The 17,248-nt window shown below is 38.5% G+C and overlaps 4 protein-coding genes across 8 annotated transcripts; 1 reads left to right on the forward strand and 3 right to left on the reverse strand.

Moving 5' to 3' along the window:
- Positions 1 to 331: 331 nt before the first annotated feature.
- On the reverse strand, positions 332 to 8,022 carry samm50 (SAMM50 sorting and assembly machinery component). Of its 2 annotated transcripts, none has more exons than XM_077517100.1 (15): positions 7,780 to 8,022; positions 6,970 to 7,080; positions 6,796 to 6,897; positions 6,624 to 6,711; positions 4,997 to 5,103; positions 4,786 to 4,916; positions 4,607 to 4,694; positions 4,397 to 4,525; positions 2,754 to 2,825; positions 2,601 to 2,687; positions 2,441 to 2,511; positions 1,973 to 2,042; positions 1,733 to 1,886; positions 659 to 800; positions 332 to 494 (listed from the first exon to the last, which is right to left on the reverse strand). In XM_077517100.1, the coding sequence occupies exons 1-15, from the start codon at positions 7,798 to 7,800 to the stop codon at positions 449 to 451; spliced, it is 1,419 nt and encodes a 472-aa protein (XP_077373226.1). In that variant the 5' UTR covers positions 7,801 to 8,022; the 3' UTR covers positions 332 to 448. The 2 variants fall into 2 exon arrangements, with proteins under 2 accessions (XP_077373226.1, XP_077373227.1); XM_077517101.1 differs by having other exon boundaries at positions 1,733 to 1,879; positions 1,975 to 2,042; positions 7,780 to 8,017.
- A 502-nt stretch (positions 8,023 to 8,524) lies between these two features.
- efcab10 (EF-hand calcium binding domain 10) lies at positions 8,525 to 10,079 on the reverse strand. Its single transcript, XM_077517107.1, has 4 exons — positions 9,809 to 10,079; positions 9,023 to 9,187; positions 8,856 to 8,946; positions 8,525 to 8,779 (listed from the first exon to the last, which is right to left on the reverse strand). The coding sequence occupies exons 1-4, from the start codon at positions 9,921 to 9,923 to the stop codon at positions 8,734 to 8,736; spliced, it is 417 nt and encodes a 138-aa protein (XP_077373233.1). The 5' UTR covers positions 9,924 to 10,079; the 3' UTR covers positions 8,525 to 8,733.
- LOC144016237 (G/T mismatch-specific thymine DNA glycosylase-like) lies at positions 9,513 to 16,839 on the forward strand. 4 transcript variants are annotated; one of them, XM_077517102.1, is made up of 10 exons: positions 10,762 to 12,303; positions 12,498 to 12,569; positions 13,343 to 13,713; positions 13,826 to 14,037; positions 14,204 to 14,273; positions 15,579 to 15,714; positions 15,823 to 15,905; positions 16,004 to 16,098; positions 16,176 to 16,347; positions 16,425 to 16,839. In XM_077517102.1, the coding sequence occupies exons 1-10, from the start codon at positions 12,293 to 12,295 to the stop codon at positions 16,532 to 16,534; spliced, it is 1,332 nt and encodes a 443-aa protein (XP_077373228.1). In that variant the 5' UTR covers positions 10,762 to 12,292; the 3' UTR covers positions 16,535 to 16,839. The 4 variants fall into 4 exon arrangements, with proteins under 4 accessions (XP_077373229.1, XP_077373228.1, XP_077373230.1 ...); XM_077517103.1 differs by lacking the exons at positions 10,762 to 12,303; positions 12,498 to 12,569 and adding an exon at positions 9,513 to 9,875; XM_077517104.1 differs by lacking the exon at positions 12,498 to 12,569 and having other exon boundaries at positions 10,769 to 12,303.
- uqcc6 (ubiquinol-cytochrome c reductase complex assembly factor 6) lies at positions 10,515 to 11,727 on the reverse strand. The gene is made up of 3 exons (XM_077517108.1): positions 11,602 to 11,727; positions 11,319 to 11,467; positions 10,515 to 11,042 (listed from the first exon to the last, which is right to left on the reverse strand). The coding sequence occupies exons 2-3, from the start codon at positions 11,424 to 11,426 to the stop codon at positions 10,932 to 10,934; spliced, it is 219 nt and encodes a 72-aa protein (XP_077373234.1). The 5' UTR covers positions 11,427 to 11,467; positions 11,602 to 11,727; the 3' UTR covers positions 10,515 to 10,931.
- Positions 16,840 to 17,248: the final 409 nt, after the last annotated feature.

Here is a 17,248-nt window from a genome sequence, read left to right on the forward strand (position 1 = left end):
GCCTCTCCGGCCCCGGCCTGGCCCGAGAGCCGACAGTATGTTAAAATAAATAAATAAATAAATAAATAGAAAAAATGCCCATGCATCTTCTGCCATGGAGAAAAATAATGTATAATTCTGCCCCTCACTATTCAGTACGTCGCTGCCTTAGATCTGTGAACAAACAAAAAAGGGAAATGGGATAGTCTCCTACAGGACAACCACTAATCCCTAATGTATGTATACACATACATATGGAATATAGTACTCAACTGGTATCTATTTGTCTTCGCCATATGGCTCAACAACTTATCAATCTCGCCAATGATTAATAAACACAGGGCAACGCTAATTCAGTGCAAACATTTTTATCATTGAAGTGATAAGTTGCAAACAACCATCTACTACAAGCAGTCTTCCCTTTCAGCAACATGGCCGCGCCGTTCCTGTTGAACGGCGACTTGTGGCTTCAGAGGAAGCGTATTCCTGCTCCAAACTGGACCCCATCGCATATCCTGGAAGACAGCAGTCAAGGAAAACACTGTACAACATATTTTGGTTGACTTCGAACAAGGGTATGCAGACTTTTACAAAAGTGCAAATGTACGTCTCCTTTAAATGAACAATAAATATCTATGGGATGACATCAAGATGGCATATGTGTCGATAGCATCTTCACCTGTCTCCACTCTGAACTCCCATGGGAATGCAGTAGTTCAGCTCCAGTCTGGCAATGTTGCCCAAACGCAACACAATGCCAAGTCCATATGACCAGCGGATGCACTCGGCCAGTTTCTTCAAATGTGCTTGAGGGCCCTCCCCTAAGCATGAGAAACGCAATGGTCTATATTATTTGCAGTACTACAGGTCAATTTAATGTTGATACACAACCTCCTAATACCATATTTTTCTGCATACTGGTCAAACAAGGATTGAAGTGTGGAGGTGTGCCTGTAAAACCTACACCGAACCCATTTTTCTTATACAGAAACGTGCTATTCGTGTCATTTGTGGTTGTGGATACAGAGACCACACTAATCCATTATTTATACAACTAAAAACTTTAAAATTTAATGAATTGATGGTAGTATTGTTACCAGGGATGTTCCGATCCGATCACGTGATCGGAAATTGGGCCCGATCACGTGGTTGCAGACTCGATCTGAATCGGACGTTGTCTCTCAATCAGGCTTGGGATAAATATATGAGGTTATTTTTCAATGTTTTACTTAGTTTAACCACTGCTCCACTCACCATATAAAAGGTGTTTGGGGTAGTTTTGTTAAAAAACAAACAAACAAACAAACACAAAAAGTAGAAGAAGAATTTAAAAAAATAATAATAATATTTTTTTTTCTCTCCTTAATAAAAATGCCGAGGTATCGCATCGGGACTTGGAATCTGCCAATCTCAAAATAAGGTGACTTGGACTCGGGTCCAAAAGTGAGATCGGGACATCCCTAATTGTTACACTGAAAGCGTCTTGACCGCTCACTGTCATTTCATTTTTTGTGTTGATCAGAGGCAGACAAAACAAGTTTTAGATCTTTCTGTCCCATTTCATTTCTTTTCCTTTATTTTTAAGCTTCTTAAATGTCATACAAGTGTAAGAGGAAAAAAAGTTGACCACTGTCAAACACTAAAAGCGGCCGTGATGCCGCATACGGTGAGGCTGGAAGCAGCGTAAGTCACAAAAAAATAAATAAATTAAAAAAATAAATAAATTAAAAAAAAGAAAATACAGCTAACCTACCATAGTTGAGGTTACAAAGGTTCCCGGCGTTGAGGAAGAAATGCGTTCGGAAAAGGTCGCCGAAGCCCCCCCTGCCTGGTCGGAAGGGCAGCGGAGTGTAGAGGTGAAGACCTCCCGCCCAGTAGGCTTCTCCGCCCAGGTAATCACCTGTCATACCAGTTAAGAAAAAAATAAAAATAAAATAAAATCTTAAAATATGCAAAAATAAGCATCAAAGCTGACGGCATAGCAGACAAGCTCACCTTCACTCTGCGGGCCCATGCTGTACATGCTGAAACCACGAATACTGGTGGGGCCGCCCAGATAGAACCTGGAGGGACAACAAAGATGTTTAAATGGGAAATCAACTCCCTCCAAAATTTTCAACAATAATATGTTTTTTCTTTTGACAATAATATATTGCGTTAGGGGAGTTAAGCAGCAAAATCCCGCTCGGGTAACAACCAATCACAGCGCAGCTTCAGAAAACAGGTGAGCTCTGATTGGTTGTTACTGAGACCTGCGCAACAATGATGTCATCTTCCGTCGACAGCCAAGTGGCAAAATGGCTGCCCCCTGAGATGGCTAAAAACAGTTGGATTTTGCTTCGTAACTCATATTCCAAACATTATTAATCAGAATGTCATATTTGGACTAGTGAGGTCACATATATTATTGTCAATAAATATTTTTAAGGTTGACTTCCACTTTAAGAAAGATAGTACGTACCTATCTGCTATGCTTGTTGGTTTGTCACCAATAGGCAGCAGCAAACCACCCCACAAGGAGGCAGACAAAACCTGTTAAAAAAATAATAATATTAAGGCGTTGGAGAAGAAAATTCTAAAATAAACTGTGATCATTTGATAATTGCGCGAGTAAATCTCACAGAGTCCCAGAAGAGGCTTTTATTGAGCTGGATTTCAAAGTCCTCTTTGAGGAAACTGGCATCTCCTCCTGTGTAACCGGCAAGCTCCTGGGCATCAAATATTCTGTTAATTAATTTGTGAATGAGCTTGTGGATTCATGCCTGATGAAGTACCTGATGGATTTTCAAGAGGCCACCTTTCCTGGGCAGGATGGAGGAGTTTCTGGTGTCGATGACCATGGCGTGCTAAAGGAGAATAGAAGACATCATCAACCTTGCAGGGTAACAGGGGGATTATGTCATCAATAGTGTGGGCGTGTCCACGTATTTGTATGCAGACTTTACATTTTGACACAGAACCATGAATTCCCTCTATTTTGGTGAGAAATCAAACACTGTGACCACGATTAATCAGCATGTCAAAAAACTGGTGAATAGGTGAAACTCTTGAAATGCAAATCCCGAAAACAAAATGCGTGTTCGTGCATTGTGATTGATTCTATATTTGCAGGCAATTTAAACTGAACGTGAAATCATACCATTCAATTGATTAAACATAGAAGATAATCAGTCTTCTTCTATGAAGGACTACAGAAATCAGTGAACAATTACTGTTGATATTAGGGGTGTGAATTGCCTAGTACCTGACGATTCGATTCGTATCACGATTCACAGGTCACGATTCGATTCGATACCGATTAATCCCGATACGAATTTATAAGTCGATTGTTGCGATTTTTTTTCATTCAAATTTAGAAAATACTAATCAGTAAGCTTGTAGAGTGTAAGATTTATATGAAAATGTATTATTTATTTATCTGAAATTTCAGTCTTATAGAGGTTGTAATCTGTTTCATGTTTGAACAGCATTAAAATAAAATATTAAGGCTTAATGTTCCGTTCATATGACATTCTTCCATGCTCAAGGTGTGAATCCTAACCCGAAGTCAGACGTTTTGTTGAATATTTTTCCATTAAAAATGGAAGTTTAAAAATCGATTCACACACACACAAAAAAAAATACAAAAAAAAAAGGCAATGATGATAAGACGTTGAATCGGTAAGACTACCGAATGAACAATTCTGAGCTCTTAAAAAAAAAAAAAAAAAAAACATTTTTTTTTTTTTTTATTGAATCGATCCGAGAATCGCGCGATGTCGTATCGCGATATATCGCCGAATCGATTTTTTTTAACACCCCTAGTTGATATGCTAAAAATCAGAGGATTTGGACAATTTTAAATTATGAAATGGCTCCAAACACTTGATTATTAAAATAGTTGTCAATTAATTTGATAATCGATGACTTGTCAATTAATTTTGACAGTTCTTGACATTTTTATAAAGGAGGTGCATCTTAAGAACTAAGGAATTAGAAAAGTTAATTTAGCTAAATTAAAAAAAATATAATTATATTCCACATTATACAATGCAGCCATAATTATTAGAGAAAATCTTTCAGAAAGCCAATTCCTACCTAATTTCTACATTAAAAACCACCTTGACTGTTTTTTATGTAATATTGTATTCGAACTTTTTGAGATTGAGTACTTTAAAATAATAATAATAATAATAATAATTGGTCTGAAGATACACACCAAATGTTTCAGTCTGTGTGTCGTGTATAAAAAGAATACATTATTCTTACTTTTTAATTATACTAATAAAATAAATGACCAAAATATTGTCTGGTGGGACAAAATAATTGACAGGCAATGTATTAAGATAAAAAATAATAATAATAAATAACGATGTATTTAAATGTATGTAAAAAAAAAATAATAATAATAAAATGATGTCAAGTGGCCTCAAAATACCGCGAGTGACGACTTGAGGGAATGTCCACTCTCTTCCCGGACAGCGAACGAGGCGGTGCGAGCCAGACATCCCAAATCTCTCCACACGCCTTCCCACTTCAAGGTTTGGTTGGTCTTCCACACGGGGAACTGAGCATGGATGGATGGCATCCAGTCAAATTCTTTTCACAACGACACGGCAGTGACGACGACCACGTAAACGTCATTTACGTTCAGTTCGGCCGAGACGCCTCGATCCGTCTCCCTCAGCGAACTCCACGGAAACTGACCGGTTACTTTGTAGGCGTTGAGCGTGATGCTGGATAAAAGGAATAAAAAAAGAAATGGAAAGTCACTTCACTTCCGCTCCTAAAAAGAACCGACACGCCATCAAAATCTCCCATTCTTACTTGCGTTCAAAGTTCCCCACTTGAGGTTTGAAAAAGGAAAGACCGTAGGAAGTTTCCTTGGTGCCGTACGAGAATTGAAAGGTGAGCTTCTCGGCCCGGCCAAACACATTGGGCAACTTCATTCCCAGCACCTGCCGTGCAACATGATTGGACCAACATTTAGTAGTGGCAACTACTATGAAAACCGTCTTCCGTGCGATTGTGCACTCACCATGCTTCCTTCATTGTTCCCGACCATAGTGTTGTAACTGCCTGTCATCCGCCTCAGCTCGGTGACCTCGAACGTCACGTCGAGGCCGTTGGGAAGAGCGTCATCGCCTTAAATATAAAACGTAGCTCTACAAGTGCTCCACATATAAGGTTGGATTGAATGCTGCCTGTGTTTTTTGGGGGGGGGTTTTGCCGTCCAAAGTCCCCAAGATCACAGTTATTTTTTTCAAGGTCCTCTAACCATACTTTTTTTTTTTTTTTTAACATAGACACGCAATAAATTACGGAAGAGTATTGCATTCACTTTGCTGTTTTTCTGACTATTTTTTTTGGGGGGGAGCTTTATTTATTTTTTTGTGTGTGTGTAATTGTTTTTCTGCTTTTCTGAATAATTGTTTTCTGCTTTAGTGATTTTTTTTTTCATTTTAAAAAAAATTATGAAAAATAGGGGCAAATAATATTCAGAAAAACAGGAGGAACAAATTATTCAGAAAAACAGGGGGAAAAAACAGGAGAAAAAAATATTCTCCAAAAAACAGAAGCTGGTGCTCTGTTTTTCGGAATATTTTTTATTCATTTATTTATTTAAACCTCTGAACTCCAAATGACTTGTTGCAGACTCACTAATGGCGGCCGGACACTTTCCTGCATACCTCTAATGTACCTTCAACTACATCTGGCTATAACTGGCTCAGTTAAGGTAAGTATACGAACATCAATCGATCAGCATGATATTAGTTTGCTAACAGACAGTTAATTTCTACAGAAGCGTATTGCATGCGGGAAAGCATTAGCGAGTCATTTGGAGTTAAAAAATTACTCCAAAAAAAACAGAGCACGAGCTTCTGGAATATTTCATTTTCTGTTTGTTTTTTTTTGTTTTTTGTTTTTTTAATATATTTTTTCCCTGTGTTTTTCTGAATATTTTTTCTATTTTTCCTCCTGTTTTTTATATATACATATATATATATATTTATTTTTTTTTCTTCCCCCTTTTCCAGGCAAAAAAAAATTATGACAGAAAGAAATATGCAGTAAAACAGAGCAAAAATATTCAGAAAATCAAAGAAAAAAAAACACCCCAAAAAGAGTCAGAAAAGCAGGAAGTTTTTTTTTGTTTTTTTTTTTCTCCAAATATGCTTCGGTAGTAAATAAAATTAAATGCCAGATTTATTCTATGTAATGTTTTGGTTTTATAGATTATGATTATGCTAAAACAAAGGCAACTGCACTATAAATAAATTCATTTAGAGTTGTTAACTTAGTAAACACTTTAAAGTGTTTTAAGTGTACACTACGACTTCACAGAATACTACCCCAAAAAAAGTGTGTACAGTAAGTATAAATAAGTATGTAATATATCAGATTACAACCAAAAATGTGACTAAATCTGTGGATTTATTGCCTCAACCTTTCATTTTTCGTGAAAATTTTAAGTGTTGAACTTATCTATACCCTGGACACTACAGTAAACAAAAAAACAGATAAAATTGAAGTCTTTATAATTTGAAAAATCGATTCTTCTACATCGCCTGTCAATTCAAATTGTATTAATTGTTCAGACCTTATTTTTTAAAACTCCCCGAAAATCCCTCTCCAACGTCTTGTCTATTTTGTGGTTGATGTACCTCTGGAAGTGTCAATAACAACCTCGACTTTGCGGAAGATTCCGAGCCGGAGCAGCTTCTGCCTGGCTTCGTGGGATCTTTTCATTACCTGAAACAACAAAAGAGCATTTAGGAGTTAATCACTGGACTGGAATGTCACTTTAAAATTGAGGATTTACAGGACTGTGCATACATCGATTAAATTTTTCGCACGGAAAACCTCTGAGATCTCATAGGACAGTAGGTCCTCCTTGGTCCTCCCGAGCCCGTCTATATGCACCCGCTGGACCACCACCTTTGGACAGAAACACAAGAGAAATTCATTTCACACATTTTGTAGCATGTTTGGCAACTACATGGATCTTACATCTTTGTTTTCCAGAATTTCCTGCTTGGGTTCTTGCTCCATATCAGGAGGCTCAATGTCATCGGCGTGAACTCCCAGCTCAGGACCCTGCATGGGCAGAGGGTCCAGGCTCTACAACATATTACACAAAGACAAACAATGATCTGAGACACACTGTGATTAAAGTGAAAGCGATTAAATCAATTTACTGACCCTAGCAAGTAAACAGTTGCTCTGTGGCTTAATTGGTTGTTTCCTAGAGTATTTCTGGTGTTATGCAAACTCACTGGAAACTCCATCAAGACACGCAATACAAGAGTTGCATGAAAAATGTTGCCTTTACAATATTACCGTATACTATATCTGCATTGTATGCTTTGTCCCACATTCCAAAATCAAATGAATGAACTATGTTATTGTTTATCATGCAGCATTATTACATACAGTGTACCTAATAAAGTGTCCAGTAAGAGTACAACACTGTATAGTAGATCCCCTAATATGTCAGTTTTTCCACTTCAAGATTACAAAAAAAACAAACAACAAAAAACCGTGGACACAACAATGAATCCCGGTATGGTGAAAACAGCGAGCTTGTCAGTGTTGTGGGTTTAATGTCTAAAATGCACAACATACAAAAGGTGATTAAAGTCAGGATGCACAAATATATGCATATTTTGCTCGATAATGAGAGCAGAATTTGCCACAAATGCCCGATGTCTCGTTGAAGGGTGGACGCTGTCACCGAGGGGCCTCCCTTTTCTCCTTAGCAGCAGCACACGCCGAGAGGTCAAACGCCGAAAGCAGCACATTTCCCTCGCTTTTTCTTACCCTGGCGTGGACGGTGCCCATGCTGAGATCCAAGGGATGGCGACCCGGTGAAAAACGGTGATACTTGAGAAAGGGAGAAAAGCGAAGAAAAGCAAACCACCAAGACTAAACGGAGACAGGAGAAAGGGCTTCATGCAAGGAGGCGGCCATGTCACTTCCGGAATTCGGCTTGGCCACACCCACCGGGAGGCGGCCATTGCTCATGTACAGTACTGTACAGTAAAACTAAATGTAGTAAACTGACAAAAAGAAAAACGAGTGCATATAGAAATTATAAGTATAAATACAACTATATAGATATAGCAATAAAATACAGTAAATGTAAAAAAGAAATACATAAATTCACTCCAGTATATATCAAATTATAAAATAGACTAAATATACAAAATAAAAACAAATAAATAAAATAGTTAAATGTCGATAAATGTATTAAAAATGTAACTCAACAATTTTTACATCATATGAAATGTGAATGCCACAAATTCATACAAAAAAATCGCAACCGAACTGTTTAAAAAAATCGATTTAAAAATTACATCATTTGTTTAATGATAATTAAAAATCAGTCTGTCCAATGGATGTGTGAAAATGTGTAGGATTCATATAAAAAATATTTACTTGCACAACTGTTGATTCATACAGCAATTTCATACATACTGTAGACCATCCCATTGCACTAGTGTTCACTTGTATATTCTGCATCACCAAACTTTTGCTCCAATAATTGCAATTGGCATTTACCAAATCAATGTTTTACTTTTTATTATTTATCAATTTTTACATTGCTATAAAATCATATCAGTCTGTTTCAAAGCATAAAATGGAACAGCATTGCAAATGTGTCTGAAGATACAAAGTAACGGTCACTCTTCGGTGCTAAATGCACACCTATTAGGAATGACAACATCAAGTTGCACATAATATTTTGGACCTTTTGGAAATAAGCATTATAATTTAAGGTTGCTTGTATGTCGCTGAGCTTTTCTCCAAGCTTAGCATCCTGTAAAAATAAGAGAACACATATGTTGTTAAAACACTGATTTAACAGGCAAATTCTCACAACCTCTGTTACTTACCCTTCTGTTATGAAAGTATCATAGGATATTTTATCTTCATTTACGCCATCGGGACACTCGTTGATGTCTTTCATGCCCAATGAGATGAGAGCTGTGGGGGGAAAAAATGAGCCTCTTTTAGCAGAAGATAATGGAAAAAAATATATATATCTTGAGATGGTACATACCTTGTTTGTATTGTGCAAATGTGATATGTCTTTCATTGGCTGGGTCCACTATACCAAACACTGCATCCAGATTAGAATGACTAAGCAGACTGGGTGCTTTTTCACCAGTATCTCGAGCTTGTTTTAGTTGTTTCAGTTTCTCGATGAGAAACTCTTTGGGATCATCTGAGTGTAAAGGACAAATCAGTTAAGAGTTTAGATGCATAACAATTTAAAAGACAACAAAGACTGGTGGATAAAGAGGCTCGGACTAAAATAAATGTTAAGTGTACAAAGGTGGTCAAGCTCAATTATGTATTATCATAATACTTTTCTACATTTACAGAATATTTATACATTTTGTAAACATAAAAAAAAATGTCTGACAAACGTAGTGGAAAAAATTAATATATAGAACAGTGACAATGTATTTTAATCAGATAAATAAACAGTACTCCGGTCTCCTCCCACATTCCAAAGACATGCATGGCAGGTTAATTGGGCGCTCTCAATTGTCCCTAGGTGTGCTTGTGTGCGTAGATGGTTGTTCGTCTCTGTGTGCCCTGCGATTGGCTGGCAACCAGTCCGGGGTGTCCCCCGCCTACTGCCCAGAGCCAGCTGAGATAGGCTCCGGAGCCCCCCGCGACCCTTGTGAGGAATAAGCGGTCATGAAAATGGATGGATAAATAAACAGTAGCATGCTAGTTTAGCTAACCTGCTAACCGTGTGGTGCAATCGAGACGGGGGGGTTTTCCCCTCAAAAGGTGCGCTAAAACAACAGGTGCTTGTCATATATAAAAGGCTAACCGGGTCTATAAAAGAAGAGCATGCTGGTGAGGTTTTTCATGAGGTCGAAGATTTTGTGTTTTTCCAGGTAAGCCGAAGCTTCTTTCTCTCGTTCGGTCGCCATGCTGTCGTCCATTGTTTTTGTTGATGTCGGTTGCTAGGATACCACACTGCCTCAAGGTCTTCTTTGTTGTTGCTTTCTTTGTCCGATATTATGTTGCAAGGACTTAAAAACATAAATACGGTTTATTACGTGCATAAATAAATGTTGGTAGACAAACTCCAAACAAAATCAACACCTGTCTAAGCTATATAATTTACACACATATTTGACACATTCATAAAAGGCAACTGAAAAATGCCATTGACTTATTGTTTTAAACCAGAGTACCAGAAGAAAACTTACACAAGCATAAGGTGAACATGCAATCTCCACAAGCTGATTTTCAAAACCCCTGAACCACAAAACTGTCAGTCAACACGCTCGCTAGTTTGCTATTTATGTACTTACATTTGACCTTTTAACACTTCTCTGACAGTCAAAAATATCAAATGCTGTTTGAAGTTGAACAGTTATTTTTTGAAAGAAAAATTCTCTCAACATTTTCTTCCAAACATGGAGGGTCACTTTGAGATTCTTCACCTTTAATTGAATTTAACATGATGTAGCAAGCCATCAGTGTAGGTAAATATTGGAAGCAATTGTGTACTGTTTTTATATATTTATTTGTTTATTTATCCTAGGTGAAATGGCTGTGTTTGGAATTAACCAATTACATTTTAACTCATGTTACATGGGAGTCAGCACACACCTGCCACCATTTAAAATGGTAGATAACACCAAATAAAGTTCAACTGTTCAAGTAGGCTTTTCCTGACATTTACCACATGCTCCGATCCATCCATCCATTTTCTTGACCGCTTATTCCTCACAAGGGTCGCGGGGGCTGCTGGCGCCTATCTCAGCTGGCTCTGGGCTCTGGGCTCCGATCCATTCAAAACAAACACCAAACACTGAAAAGTTCATTTATGTCCCCACTGTGTTGTCTTCTTCCGAGCATGTTGAAACCAGTCTATGTGTCCCATTCCCCTGAAGATATTTTCATTATACTGTACATTATAATATTCCCATTACATTTTTGTATTAGTCCATCTTGGGTTTTGCTTCCTGCTGCTGTGCGGCTGCTTGTCTGAGTTTGAAGCCGAGTAATTCTGTCTGAAGTTCACCAGGCTTTGGGGGGACCTCTGGTATACTCTAATGGAAAAGGAAAAAAAAATATACACATTTTCAGAAGTAAAGCATCTACATGTGTACAACTTTTAAAGGGGAAAATCGACTTCAACATAACGTTTTCACTTTGACTTTGATGCTATACCTGCATTAAATTTAGTAATTTGATACGGTACTAAAAGGATAACATGGCAAAAACTGTAATCATAAGTTAAAAGTATAGATAAATACGAGGGTCTCGAAATATTTGTTGTTTACTATTTAAGCCATAGGCAGCATAAGATCTCATAGGACTCTCACCAAATCAGGTAAGTAGTACTGATGGACCGCCTGTGCCCCTGCAAACATGGCCAACATACAGGCTCCATACATCCTCAGGTAACGAGACCACGAGACCCCTGCAGGCATTTTCCACGGCTTCAATGTGGAATACCATGCACACTTGCAGTCTGTGAACAAACAAATAAGTATCATGCCATTGCCAGCCATAAATGTCAACACTGCACACTGCTAATATAACAAGCTATCTGGCTGCACTGATCACGTTTTAAGAAAGACGCCCGTCACACATCCACAGTTGTACCTTTTAAAGACCGATCTTGCTGGACTGTTCCACTAATACACGTGTAAACGCTGGTTTAAAACATATTCCCAAGCATCGGTCATTTGGGACGCAAACAGGGCACACGTCACAACGACGTGAAGAGAATCCACTCTGCTTGAGTTTACAAATCCTTAAATCATTACAAATCCTACGCAAGCGTTTGCCGCGGCTCAAAATTTTGTTTATTGTAATTATTATAATGTTTGTTTGACTTTTAACATGTTAAGTTTTTACATTCGTTGGTAAAGTTAAAATGGGCAACTCATTTCATACGAAGTGGTGTACTTATCTGAGTCCTCTTTGGTCACCTTCTTCTTCGGCGGCCAAATATGTAGAAGGCAGCGTGACTGCTACGATTCCAAAACAAGCATAAACGATAAAATATTGCTTATTTAACCGTGCCAAAAATATGTACGGTGGTGTTCGTTTTTATAAAATTGCTGTTTAAGAGGCTACATCAGTGCTGCATTCCTTGAATTTTGCTAGCGCAGGTCGCCTTTTGTCCAATAGGTGCCAGTAATGGGCATAATAGCTGTTTTCTACAAAGAAGAAGAACAAAGTGCACCTTCCGACCGATAGGTGGCGGTAAGCGAACGCGTCGCAAAGTTTAAACGCTCTTTGTTTTGGAATCGCTTCCCTGCCCCCTCGTCTCCAAATCGGAAGCCTAAAAATGTATGACAGGTATGTCGGATTTGGCATATATCTGATTGTTTTATCCCACAAGAAGTATATGATTTAAAATCGTCCGTTAAACGTAACGTAGAGCGACAAGTGCCATTGTCCGTAGATGGTTCATTTTTACACAGCTTCTCTGTTCTGACGTCTAAGCTAACAATTGTCACGGCAAACCAATGAATGTTAATGTTTTTGTGAAGTAAATCAACAGTTAATATGGAGGAAAACGAGTTTACACCGTTGACGGTGCCCACGGATTATTTCCAGCAGTGGTGAGTTGTCGCTGGAAGTGGATGCTCTCCGAGGAATGCACGCATCATCTCGGCTTGTCTTTTTTTTCTTCTTCTTCTTTTTTCTTTCTTTTTAAGCTCATTTTCGTGAATGCAATGTAATGCAATCTACAGGCTAAATCGTTCACAAAGACATGCAGCAGCTGTATTATACGTACAGATAGTATACAGCAACATTTCTGAGCAATTCCATAATTTTTCTTTTAATTATTTTATTTTGCATGTTGGTTGTATAGCTATGTCCACTAGGTACTCACAAAAAGTTAGAGATGTTCGACATTTGGGTGACATTGCAGGATGAACCTCAAAATAACTTAATTTGACCTCTAAACCATTGTACAGCTGTTCAAAGTTGGTGTTAAGCTCCTTGTTATAGGTTAACAAGTTGCGCAAAAAGTATTGAAATGCTAAACAGTTGGACACGTGCGTTCAAAAGTTTAATGAAGGTCAAATTAAGTTAACCTAAAGGGTATCGTCCATTTTTAGTTGCATTCTGAACTTTCACTCCAAAGTCCAATTTCCCAAACTTTTGGAGTAGTCTGAGGAATGTATGCAAGTTTAAGTGTTGTGCATTTGTCGCGTGTCTTCATTGACCACCAGATATCATACTTTTATGGAAACCTCTCTAAGCATTTGTCGAACTTAAGTTCCATGAACTAGTACGCTCTTTGTCCTTATGTACTTTATGCTGGGTGGCAAGGATATCGACTCATTGCTCAAACGGTTTAATGTGCTCTTCCTCTTCTTTTTCCAAGGTACCAGTCGAGCCAGCAGCACCCCGAGGTGCACCACGTGATGTCGCACCACAACCACTACAGCGAGGGCCTCAGGGACGAGCCCGTCATGGCCGAACTGTCGGTGCACGGGGAGCAACCGCTCTACCAAGAGCAGTATTATCAGAACTACTCCCACTTCCAGGAGCCCGTCTACCAGCAGGAGCAGCAACAGCAGGAGCAGCATCCTGCTTACCTACAGGAACAACAACAATATACAGTTCAACAACAACAACAACAGCAGCAGCCTCAGTATGAACATGCAATTCAGCAACAACCTCAGTATCAACACACAACACAGCAAGAGGAACTGAATGTTCACCACCAACCTCCACCTGCTACTCCACCTCAAGGTAAATGAAATGTACTTTTAATGGAGACTTGTGTATTTTTCCAGCCATTTATATACACATTGTAAAAAGTACATTTTCCATAATACATTCGATATAACTTATTTCTTCTTAGCGGTGACGCCGGTGAAGAAAAAGCGAGGCCGGCCGCCCAAGAACCAGTGCGAGCGAGGAGGGGGAGCGGTGAAAGACGAAGAGGAGGATGCGAGCGAGGCGGCGGCAAAGAAGGCCAAAAGGACGCTGAACCGCTTCAACGGCATGTCAGTGGCTGAGGTTATGGCCAAAACGCTGCCTGACATTATTACCTACAATCTTGACATTTTGATCGTGAGTTATAAAGAGCGTACCGTATATACGAATTCCTCACTCATAACAAGTGCACAATTCTCAGAAGACGCATCGTCAGGCTTTTTTTTTTTTTTTTTTTTGTCTGAAGAGCGTGGTGTTTCCTGTGGACCCGTTTCCGTGGTAACCGCCTCGTATTTCTCCTCAGATTGGAATTAATCCGGGATTGATGTCGGCCTACAAAGGACACCACTACCCCAACCCTGGCAACCATTTCTGTATGGTGACTTCTCATGACTGAACTATTGTTTATAATAGAAAAGCTAACAACTTAAAAGTAAAGTCAAGTCAAGTCAAAAATGTGTTCATCTAAACACAGTATTTTCTGTTTAGTATTATGTTTGTGGAATATGAATTAAATCATCCATCTTGAGGCAGCCATTTTGCCACTTGCTGCAATCTGAAAATGACATCACAGCCTTAGGACTCAGTGTGCGAATGTCACATGACTAAACCCAGAAAACAGGTGAGTCGTGATTGGTTGTTCCCTGCTCTCTTTGGTACTGTGGTGTCATTTGTGTATTTTTCAGTCAGCAACAAGTGGCAGTATAAAGCCAAATGACCACCCCCTTGAGATGGATAAAAACAGGTGGATTTTGCTGCTTAATTCAAATTTCACAAATGCAATATTAATCAGAATGCTTCACACTTGTGGGGTCGCATTGGACAGAAAATTGTAAAGATTTTTTTTTTTCCCCTTGACCTTCCCTTTAAAATGCTTCTGCAACCCATGTTTAATTTTTAACTTGTTTTACATTTTTCAGAATTAAAAACAAAACAAAAACAAAAAACATTTTTACAGATTATGATTTTTTTTTATACATATTTACTTATTTTAGTTCAGATTTTTTTTTTAAACTTTTTTGTTTGTTTTTTTACATTACTTGTTGGAAAATTAACCTTTTTTTTGTTTGTTTTTTTTAACTCTAAAACAGTTTTTGTGGATGCATGTTGTTTGGTGTTAGACCGTAACCATTTGCTTCACAATTTGAAAGAAAAAAAAAACACTTTATAATTTTTTTAATGTTTTATTTTGAATGTGTATGTGTGAATGTGATACTTTTTATGTTTAGATTTTTAAAATGTTTTTTAATTTGCACTTTTAAATATTATTTTAACTTTTTATGTTTAATTATAAAATATGTTGAAAATTCACAATGTGCACTAGCATGAAGAAGCGTCGTAAAAAAAAAAAAAGACCTCTCAAAAAACATCTTTGTCGAATAGTGAACATTTGGTTCACAATTTGAAAGTGATATTGATTGATTGAAGTCCATTCATCCATGTTCATCTTCGCAAAAAAATTGTCACCCAGGGCAATAAACAACATAAGACATAAATGCAAAGATACAACTGTTAATAAAACTGAATAAGGATTAATTACCAGTAAAGAAGAAATTCAAGTATTTCGCCACCAAAGTGGACAGTAGCAGAACATGAAATTCCCAAAATATCCTTATCCATATTTACAAAATCAATCAAATAGAATAATTGAGAGTCATATCCTGCTTTTTTTTCTGCAGGGAAATGTTTGTTTCTGTCCGGTTTCACCGAGGAGCAGCTAAACTTCACGTACGATGAGAGCCTGCCGGAGAAATACGGCATCGGTTTTACAAACATGGTTGAGAGGACCACTCCTGGCAGCAAAGACCTTTCCAGGTGATTATGTCTCATATTAAAAACAAAAATGTTAACAGCACTGTAAGCAGTTTTTAGTTGCCACATCTTGTGTATAAAAATAAATCAAGCTTGTCTTATTCTTCCCAGTAAGGAAATCCGTGAAGGAGGGCGACAGCTGCTTGAAAAGCTGCAAAAATACAAGCCGCTGATAGCAGCTTTTAATGGAAAAGGTACAACTTCAAGTGATGGGGGGGAAAAAAAAAAAAAAGTTTATTTGGCTTCCTCAAAACTGCAGATGACATAAACAATACATCTTTTATCCTAACAGGTATTTACGAAATATTCTGCAAGGAAATCTTTGGCGTGAAGGCCAAGAACCTGGACTTTGGCTTGCAACCCTACAAGATCCCAAACACTGAGACGGTACGTTACACGCCACCACATCCGCAAGTGAGAAACCCTCACCAAGAAGAAGCCACAGTGTGTTTCTTTTGGTCTAGGTGTGCTACTTGATGCCTTCCTCCAGCCCGCGCTGTGCCCAGTTCCCCCGCGCGCAGGACAAAGTGCACTTCTACATCAAGCTGAAGGAGCTGCGAGACCACATGAAGGGCACGGCGCCCAGCCGTGACGTGCTGGAGACCAACTACTCCTTTGACCTGCAGCAGGCTAAAGGTCAACTATCGCTGCAAACAGCAAACTTTGTTCCTTTTATTGATTTCTTTTTAAATAGTTTTGTTGTTGTTGTGCAGAAGATGCAAAGAGGATCGCCATCAAAGAGGAGCAGATGGATCCCGAGTACGAAAGCTGTAGCGGTCAGCATGAGAATGTGATGCAAAGCAATCCAGGAAACTTTTACTGAAGTGACATTTTGAAGGCAACTGCAAGCTGGAATCGGCACACAAGAGGAATCACAGTTTACTGCAGAATTTTAGTGGAATGCACACACACAAAAAAACAAACTGCGCTCGACTGTTTGAGCATACCCCTCACTGTGCATGTACTGTACTAGGTGTAATATTTTCCACTATTTATTGCATTTAGTATTATCTTTTTGTCTTTGGTTACTTATTTTTGTACTGTATTTTGAAATAATGGAATTTTATGTGTGATCATCTGTGTAAACAATTCGACAACGATTTCTATTAAAATCGTAATGAAGACCAATATTCTGCTTGAGTTGTTTGAGTACAGTACTGTAAAATCTACGTGACTGGAAAAATCCATGTTTAGTCAGATTTTCAACATTTGAAATCTAGATTTACAAATTATTTTAGTTTGCTATGAGTGTATTAATGGGGTAGATGCCACAAGTGTTTTGTGTGTGTTTGTGTGTGTGTCAGTCACTCACACAAACACACACACACACAAACAAACGTGGTCTCCCAGGCGGGTAAGCGAACCCACGACAACCGGCGCCAAAGGCAAGTGACGGTTCCACTCCTTCCAACTCCCAGAGTCCGGTATATGCCCCATGTTCCAACTTCCGGGTTTCCACACATCAGCACCGTTTCCGGCCACTGCTGGCCGGGTTAGAACACTTGCACCCCCGCGCCCCATTTGCTACAGTTTTTCT

The sequence above is a fragment of the Festucalex cinctus genome, chromosome 3, assembly GCF_051991245.1.
Source record: "Festucalex cinctus isolate MCC-2025b chromosome 3, RoL_Fcin_1.0, whole genome shotgun sequence".
Lineage (NCBI taxonomy): Eukaryota > Metazoa > Chordata > Actinopteri > Syngnathiformes > Syngnathidae > Festucalex > Festucalex cinctus.